Source organism: Dermatophagoides pteronyssinus, unplaced genomic scaffold (assembly GCF_027571235.1).
Source record: "Dermatophagoides pteronyssinus isolate colony J.1.1.1.1 unplaced genomic scaffold, Derpt_VIB-CSIC_2022.12 sq0123, whole genome shotgun sequence".
Lineage (NCBI taxonomy): Eukaryota > Metazoa > Arthropoda > Arachnida > Sarcoptiformes > Pyroglyphidae > Dermatophagoides > Dermatophagoides pteronyssinus.
The window spans coordinates 1-10,001 of record NW_027461608.1 but is presented as its reverse complement, the minus strand read 5'-3'; the positions used below and the strand labels follow the sequence as shown (position 1 = coordinate 10,001).

Sequence of the window (10,001 nt, the reverse complement as noted above, 5' to 3'; positions counted from 1 at the left end):
GTAATAAACACACCCTATTTATTCCATTTGGACATTACCTGAAGAATGCAGATTGCTTAAGGCCAAATTTAAAAGTTCATTTCACCATTGGGGATCTTTAAAAATCACGATCCTTAGATGGCAATCAAGATAGATGAAGATTTATTGCAGTGTAGGTCATACCCATCATAAATTCCTAAATTGATTGCTAGATAGTTCAAAATCATGACCTGTCCGAATGAACAAATATCAATTGGAAAGAACCAACGATATCCTGCTACGAAAATCTAATCATTTTTAGCAATCAATCTTGACAGGCATGAACTTTCCCACGGGTTTTCTTAAAATAAAAGTCACGATTTATTCTCTTTTTATCTTTTCAACATTCCTTTCTTCTGCCCACTGACCATCCCAAAATTCCTTAAAACAAAATCTTTCTGCTATATAAAGGACTGGAAAATGATCACAAATTCGTCATTTGTTTTGATTATAAAATAATCTTTTTCAAAATTATGAAATAAAATATTTTGTTTTAATCAACAAGTGTACCATAAAAAAAATATTCTTTCTTCAGAACTTATGCTCGATCTCTAGTACAAGAGTGAGAGTGATTGCGCATAGTGGTTTGAAATAATCATCTTAGCTGCAAATTTACCATCAAAATATTGTCCGGATCCCGATCAATTTTGGATAGGCCGTCCGTAATTCGATTTGGAACCGAGCAAATTACAAGCCAGTAGGATTTGATTATCCTATTATTGATCAATCAAACTGCAACATTGCCGATTATTAATCTTGAAGAAAAACAATAAAGCCTACGAAAAAAGGCATAAATAAAAAAAAATAATAATATAGACCACAATTGGTGAGTCCAAAATTTAAATTTTTATTATATTTCTTTGTTATTTAAAATTTTCACTTTCAAAAATGGACACAAAACATAATACACGTGCAGCACACCAGAAAGCCATAATTGATGAGGTTGACAGTATCCACAAAGATCTTGTGGATCTGAACAAAAGAATTCAGAGTCACTACGACAATGAATTCATTAGTGAGAAAATGACATTGTTAGAAAAACATTATGAAAGACTGTCTAGTCTGGGTCCAGAAGTAGACGAATTAGTGAAAAAAGGTAAAATCCATACAGACAATCAAGAAGTAATAACAACGTCTCTTCTCCTAATTGGGGATATCCAAAAAACTCTCGCCGCGAGTAGGGATATCCCCTCTTCGGATTCAGAAGACCAAGAGGATGAAACCACAATCACCTCTCAATTTCAACAGAATACGGATTCCCAACGATTCTTTTTCACTCCCAATCTGGAGATAGTGAATCAGAATCAAGGAGTACAAAATCCGACTGTTGACAGGCCAAATATTTTCCAAACACTAGCACCTACTACTTCCCAACAACCTAACATTACTTTCCAAACACCAACACCTATTATTTCCCAACGACCTAACATTACTTTCCAAACACCAGCAACTATTATTTCCCAACGACCTAACATTACTTTCCAAACACCAGCACCTACTATTTCCCAACGACCTAACATTACTTTCCAAACAACAGCACCTACTATTTCCCAACAACCTAACCTTACTTTCCAAAGACCAACCACTACTATTTCCCAACAACCTAACATTACTTTCCAAATACCAACACTTGTAAATAGACCAACAACACATTTCCCAAATAATCCAACACAATATCCAACGCAAACATTTCATTCAAATACAACATTCCCTAGTATATTACCATTCCAAGGGGATGGAATAAATCATATTGAAACACAATACACAAAACAATTCAACCTAAAATGGGCCGATAAGGTCCCAAAATTTGATGGAACATTCGAAAAATTCCATTCTTTTATAAATACATTCAACCAACACATACATTACACCAACTGTGATGACAGCGGTAAGCTACTACTGCTTAGAGAAAAATTAGATCCAAAGTCGCTAGACTTAATAGCTGGGATCTTAGAACCTAACTACATCGAAGCCTATCGAATTGTAGTTAACTATTACACATCCTCTCATCCGTTACAACAACGATTAAAGGCAAAGATTGAAAATCTACCAGAGATCCGAAACTGGTACGATACCGACAAAATGCGAAGCAATCTTGCCATAATCAAAGATGCATATACTGTTCTAGCACAAAGTTCGAACAATAGATCTTTTCTAGAAACAGATTTTTATTACATAATAGCATCAAAATTTCCGAGGGATGCTGTAAGGGATCTAATGCAGAAGTATGGATCCAAGCTAACCGTGTCACAATATATAACCAACATTAACATGTACATTGAACAGAATGAAGAACAACAGATTATTTTGTCAAAGTCTAATTTTTTTCAATCAAAAAGTCAAAATACTAGACCGCGTCCGAGACAAAATAATCTGCAAAATCCTTTCTATAGTAATTTCTCTCCAAGAAATTACCATCGGACAAATTTCAACTCTAGGAACTTCGCACCTAGACATAGACAACCACAACCAACGATCACATTTCCAAATGAACAACAACATCTAAACGCAATATTAAATACACCATCAACATCAAGAGCAACCAATGCCTTGGTGCCATATCAACAACAACAACAAAAACAAAATTATAAACCAAATAGTGAATGTGTCTTTTGTAAACAAAAACACATTCCAACATCCTGTCCTAAACCAATAAAAGAAAAACTTAAAATCTTGAATGCCCAAAAAAGATGTATAAGATGTTTCTCCTCTTTTCACATGATTAATGAATGTCCATTGGGGTTTCTTTGCCGATTATGTCACGGTAAACATAATACTTCTTTATGTGAAAACCGAGACAAGTATCCACCAACAAATGTTAATACAATCCTTTCTGGTGGAAACAGTCTTACAATGATCAAGATTGAGATGAATGATATAGAGAGCTTTGGTTTATATGACCCAGGTGCATCACACTCATTTATTGATTTAGATCTATGTAAAGAAAATGGTTTTGAGCTCACACCATACTTTACAACAATAAATGAGGCTGTTTCAACAACCCAAGTTGTAGCAAAAGTGATGATTAACCTAAAGATTGGAAGAATAACCAAAAATCAGGAATTCTTTGTCATACCAAACTTCAACAAAATCATTATTGGTATTGATACTTTAGATAAATTCCGAATTGTACGTTTCATTCATGGAAAGGTATTTCAAATCTTAAATAAAAACAAAATCAAAATTAAGACATACAAAAGCAAAGATGGTAAAACCCAATGCCAACTAAATAACCTTCAGGAAAGTGAAGATGTAGATAAGATTGAAGAATTTAAGAAAGAATTTTCAGATGTTTTCACTGAAACTGGCGAAGTGGGAAGAATTGATAGTTACTGTGAAATCAATCTAAAACACAGTGTACCAATCAATCTCAGACCATATCGCACGTCTCCATCAGACCAAGAATTGATTGATAAACAAATTGAACAATTACTTGAGAAAGATCTTATCCAAACTTCTACATCTAACTACTCTTTCCCTGTCGTATTAGTTGATAAAAAGGATGATGGAAAGAAGTCTAGATTGTGTGTAGATTATCGAAAATTGAATGAAATCACAATTACAGAATCATATCCTATGCCTAATATTCAGGATATCGAAAGTAAATTATTGGATGCCAAATACTTCACTACCTTAGATATATCATCTGGCTTCCACCATATCCCAATAAAACCTTGTGATCGGCACAAGACCGCTTTTTCTACAATGAATGAACACTACGAATGGAAAGTAATGCCATTCGGTCTGAAAAATGCTCCGGCCATTTTTCAAAGAACAGTTTATGCTATATTAAAACAAAAAGAATTAAATAAATTTTCTCATAATTACATTGATGACATTATAGTGTTCTCAAAAACATTCGATGAACACATTGAGCATCTAAAGAGAGTCTTTCAAGCCATGAAAGAATCTAATATTAGATTGAAAACATCAAAATGTAAATTTGCCAAACTAGAAGTCGATTATCTAGGCCATAACATTAGCCATAATTCAATAAGACCTTTGAATAGCAATCGGCAGGCAATTATAGATTTTCCACCACCAACAAATCTAAAAACATTGAGAAGATTTCTAGGAAAAATCAATTTCTATCAAAGATTTATTCCTAATAGAACTGAACTTTTGTCACCTATGTATAAACTGTTGAAAAAGGATGAAAAATTTGATTGGACAGAAGAAAATGAAAGGTCATTCAAGAAAATAACAAACATCTTGGCTTCGGATTTAGTTTTACATATTTTCGATTACACCAAAACAACAATTCTAATTACAGACGCATCTAATATTGGAATTGGCGCTGTTCTGAAACAGAAAAGTACAGAAATAGATGATGATGATACAATGGTAACTGTAGGATATTTCTCAAGGAAACTTCTTCCTTATCAAATGAATTATTCTGCTACAGAAAAAGAATGCTTAGCTATCATCGAAGCAATTAAATATTGGCATCACTATTTGTATGGAAATTCTTTTATTATAAGGACTGACCATCGTCCATTAAAATATATTCAAAACCATTCTAATCCAAACACCCGAATTATGAATTGGGCTTTGAAACTGAGCCAATACAATTTCAAAGTAGAATATATCCCAGGCAAGGAGAACGTTGAAGCGGATTTCCTTTCTAGGAATCCAGATTTTGAGGTTAACTATCTCACACTACAAGAAATTGAACAAGACCAGCAGAGTTTTGAATCTCCTCCGCCTAACAGTACAACATTTAACGGATTGTTTGTAAGATACATTAATAATAAAAGAAAATACATGCTATCAGAAACTATGGCAAAAGAACTTATAAAAAGATACCATGTAGATAAGGGCCACATTGGTCAAACACAAACTGCAATGCATTTCTCTCAATTATATTATCATAAAGATCAAAATTTTATGATCAGAGATTGTATTAACAATTGCGAAGTATGCTTAAAAGCAAAAACACCAAGAAAGAAATATGGAGAATTGCTCAGATTGCAACCAATAGATGAACCATTTCAATATGTTCATATTGATACTATCGGTGGTTTCAATGACCAACACTCCCAACTACGTTATCTTCACGTAGCAATTGATGCCTTTTCCAGATACATGTGGTGCATACCATCCAAAACACAAGGTGTAGAAGATTTCATTAAATTGGTTGAAAAAGTAAAAGAGATGGGACAACCAGCAAATATTGTATGTGACAGATATCCTGCTTTAACATCAAACAGGTTTAGACAATATTTAGAATCCCAACAAATAGAATTGATACACATTCCGGTCACACATCCTTCCAGTAATGGAATGGTTGAAAGACTCGTTCAAACCATTGTTGAAAGGTTAAGATGCAAAAAGCTAGAATTTCCTTTAACATCTTGGGCTGTCTTAGCAAGACAAGTAAACAATGAGTACAACAACACAATTCACACTGTTACTCAATCTACCCCACAATTTTTACTAACTGGACAAGATCCAGACCAAATATTCACAGACACTACACAACAACAGGCTAGAGAAAGTGCATATCAAAATTCAACTAATGATCATTTAAGAAATAAACGCACATATGATAGACACCGAAGAAGAATAATTTTCTTCGAAGGTAATTGGGTTTATGCGAGAATCGCTGACCCGTTGAATAGAAGAAAACTGGACCCTAGATATGAGGGACCATTCCGAATTATAGAAACACTATCCCCCACAATATACAAAATATTAATTGACGATCATCCTGTCCTCATACACGTAGAAAACCTGAAACCAGCTAACTCTGAAACAGGAGTTATAGGTCATTTCTATGACTCAGAAAGTGAAAGTGACCAGGATCTCCTGGATTAACAAGAAATAATAAAAAGATGAATAGGACTTATCAAAAGAAGATCCTGAAAATTACAAAAAAAAAAAAAAAAAAAAAAAAAATAATAATAATAATCATAATAATAATCACCAATAATAATAATAATAATCAAAATATAATTTTTATTCTAATCAAGTTTGCCCAAAATTAGAAAAAAAAAATATTCTACATACAAAACGACTAAAATGAAGTCCGAAAATATTCGAAAAATTTTAAAAATCATCATTATCACATTCTTTATTCAACAATTTATCATAATCAAAACTCAAACAAATACTATATCATATCCCATTATATGGAGAAAATCGAAACATCAAGTAGCCACTCAATACATCCAGGCTCAAGTTGATATTCATCTTAAATCACCATGCAAATTTCTAAATTCTACATTAGTTTTCCCTCACAACAAAAACATCAAACCAGAAGACGATAAAGAAGAGCGAAGCAGATGTGAAGGAATGTATCAACAAATCGTAATACATGCCTTACAAAAACATTGCACGCCTCTTCATTATCAACAAAAATCTAAACCGAAACGAAGTATTCTCACATTTGCAGGCGGTGTCGTGGCAACAATTATTGTTGTAGCAGCGACAATCGGATACGATGCCTTTATTAAAAGTCAATCAGGAGTGCATGAAACATCTATGTCTGAAGCGGAATTGTACAGAATTGAACATCAAATAAACACAAAAATGGTAAAGGCAATTATCGAACTACAACAAGAAATGGAAAGGTTGAAGCATTTGGCTTATCAACAACAGATTCCGTCACTATTTCTTCCAAAGTTTTACCAATTGGAAACTATAATACATGAAGTATTTTCGGAATCTGTTGACAAACCTATTCCAAAAGCCTTTTTCCAATTATTTAATAATCTGTCAATCTGTGACAATTGTCCACCTGAAAATTGGCATCTGGAAAATTGTAAAATCTATGCGGCAAGAGAACCATCAGATTCTCTGTTACGATTAAATATCAATGCAGTCCAAATCGATAAAAGATATGAAATTCTTCGCGCCGACCCATTTCATTTAATTGTGAATGACAAATTAAATTCATCAAATCTTTGCATTTCAATTTATACGGGTCCATCTTATTCAGTGATGGATAAGGATACAAAATGCGTGAAGAGTATCATGTTCAACCCATTCGATGACCATCAAGCTCCGTTTATATTCCATTCATTGAAGTGTAACAACGATCTTCAAAAGTTTGGAGCCAAATGGAGAACAATGGATTGCAAACCGAAGGAAGAAATAACTTCGGAAGAAATCGTACAGGTGAAGACTGATGAAAACTTCGTATATTACTATTGTTTCCTACACAATATAACATTACAACATAGTTTTTATCCATGCAAAAATCAAATTTATAAATCAAAATTAGGACAAAATTTGACAATCAATAACCAAACAATTAAATTTCACAAAATCAAAATTAACATTATCCATAATCTGCATGATGAATTTAACGAATTAATCAATTTCCGAATATTCAACAATTTTAATTCGTCAGTAAATCTTCAAGATTTAACAACATTGGTCGAACAAGAAGATAAGCTGATAGATAAAATTGTCGTTTCGTATTTCTCCCAATATTATTTATATATCATAATTACAATATTAACCATAATAATTTTAATAACAATGATGCTCTTCACATATTATCGCATAAGAGCCAGGTCATATCAACGAGTGGCTCGTGAGCAATATCAATTGGCTCATTTACGTCTGTCTAGATCATGAATTTGAAGATCGATAAATTAGTAAGCATAAATTGTTATATTAAATACCCCCTGAATTATATTCTTTATATATTGTTAACCAAAAATCATTATAATTTATAAACAAAAAAAAAAATTTTCGAAAACAACAAAACATTTGGTAAGAATGTCATCAATGAAAGGTCCTTTATTTTCCTACTTTTCTCTTAATACATTTTTTTTTATTCTTTCTTTTCTACTACATTTTTCCTAATAAAAAAATTTTTTTTTGATGAGCACACCAAAAATTTTCTAAATTTTCCTTTTCCTCAAACAACACACACAATTCAACGTTTTAAAGTGTTTCATCATTATTACAAATTCATTGAACACCAAAAATATTTTGTTTTAAAAACAAAAACAAAAATTCAAAGAAAAATGGAATTTAAAATTCTTTTTTTTGTATTGTTTGCATCAACAATAATTATTGATGGTACAATTTTGGAAATCAATTTCAAAGAAACAACGAGTATCGAAACAGTAACCATCAGCCAAAATACCTATTTCCAAATGATGAGCAACTTCGATCAAATTGTAAACAAAATTAAATTAGTTTGTCAATCCAACATCAATCAACAGAATCAAAAGGTCTTGGCAATCTTTTCTATAACCAACATATACGGGAAAATGATAAAAAGAGAGACCGAATATCAAGAAAAAATAGAAGTGTTAGATATTGCGTCATGGTATTACCATCAATCCGTCGGCTACGAACCGACCGAATTTAAAGTAATGGAGTATTTCAATCAAATTCACCTCCATGCAGATCAAATTGTTTCCAACGGATTTAATGTTAATGACTGGTTATATGGCCTATTTAAATGTGCAAATTGTCCCACCATTAATTACCCGTCAAAATGCAAATACGTAGATCCATTAAAATTAATCATCGAAATTCTTGATAATCCACCACCAAATAATCAACAAACCAATCGAATGAATTTGGTCAACAACATCAACAATCAAAAACCAATTTTGGATGTACCTGTGCAAGATGAAAGCAACACCGAAGATGCCTCTGACATAGTATACGATGAAGACATAATGGATAAGGATGATCAGATCAATACGATGAATCAAACCAATGATGATGATGGAAAATATAATAAATCGAATGGAAATAACAATGATGGCAAAATCAACGGAAAGGATGCTAACGATGAAAATGGCTATAATAACTCATCCATAATTAACGACCAATCAAACGAACAACAAAATGATGATAAAGTTGGATCAGAAAATAAATTTAAATTTCAATTCGACACAGCCCAACTTTTTAAATTTTCGATCAATGATATAATGACAAACATTTCATTGGCCATCATCACTTACTATGTGATAAAAATTTACCGACGCACACAAATCATGCAAGATTATATAATATTACGAAATGAAACAAACTAAAAGTTGATACGAAATTTGGTTGAATCACTGAACATCAGCATTTAATTTTTTTGAAACATTTACTTTTCTTTATCATTTCTTTTCTTTATCATTCCTTTTCTTTTCTTTATCAATAAAAATATTTTTTTTTGTATCCCTTTTATACACCATATTTCCTTTTTCAATATAATCAAATTTTAATTGAACTTTTCTAGCAATTAAGTTATCAACGAATCATACCTGCCCAAATTCTTCAAGTCTTCACGCCTAGCAACCATCATAAGGTGGGGGGATGTAATAAACACACCCTATTTATTCCATTTGGACATTACCTGAAGAATGCAGATTGCTTAAGGCCAAATTTAAAAGTTCATTTCACCATTGGGGATCTTTAAAAATCACGATCCTTAGATGGCAATCAAGATAGATGAAGATTTATTGCAGTGTAGGTCATACCCATCATAAATTCCTAAATTGATTGCTAGATAGTTCAAAATCATGACCTGTCCGAATGAACAAATATCAATTGGAAAGAACCAACGATATCCTGCTACGAAAATCTAATCATTTTTAGCAATCAATCTTGACAGGCATGAACTTTCCCACGGGTTTTCTTAAAATAAAAGTCACGATTTATTCTCTTTTTATCTTTTCAACATTCCTTTCTTCTGCCCACTGACCATCCCAAAATTCCTTAAAACAAAATCTTTCTGCTATATAAAGGACTGGAAAATGATCACAAATTCGTCATTTGTTTTGATTATAAAATAATCTTTTCAAAATTATGAAATAAAATATTTTGTTTTAATCAACAAGTGTACCATAAAAAAATATTCTTTCTTCAGAACTTATGCTCGATCTCTAGTACAAGAGTGAGAGTGATTGCGCATAGTGGTTTGAAATAATCATCTTAGCTGCAAATTTACCATCAAAATATTGTCCGGATCCCGATCAATTTTGGATAGGCCGTCCGTAATTCGATTTGGAACCGAGCAAATT

At 32.3% G+C, this 10,001-nt stretch overlaps 1 protein-coding gene across 1 annotated transcript; it reads left to right on the top strand.

Moving 5' to 3' along the window:
• The first annotated feature begins 6 nt into the window (after positions 1-6).
• On the top strand, positions 7-8,488 carry LOC142646185 (uncharacterized). Its single transcript, XM_075824428.1, has 2 exons — positions 7-844; positions 5,991-8,488. Exon 2 carries the CDS (start codon positions 6,040-6,042, stop codon positions 7,600-7,602), a length of 1,563 nt encoding a protein of 520 aa, XP_075680543.1. The 5' UTR covers positions 7-844; positions 5,991-6,039; the 3' UTR covers positions 7,603-8,488.
• The last annotated feature ends 1,513 nt before the right edge of the window (positions 8,489-10,001 follow it).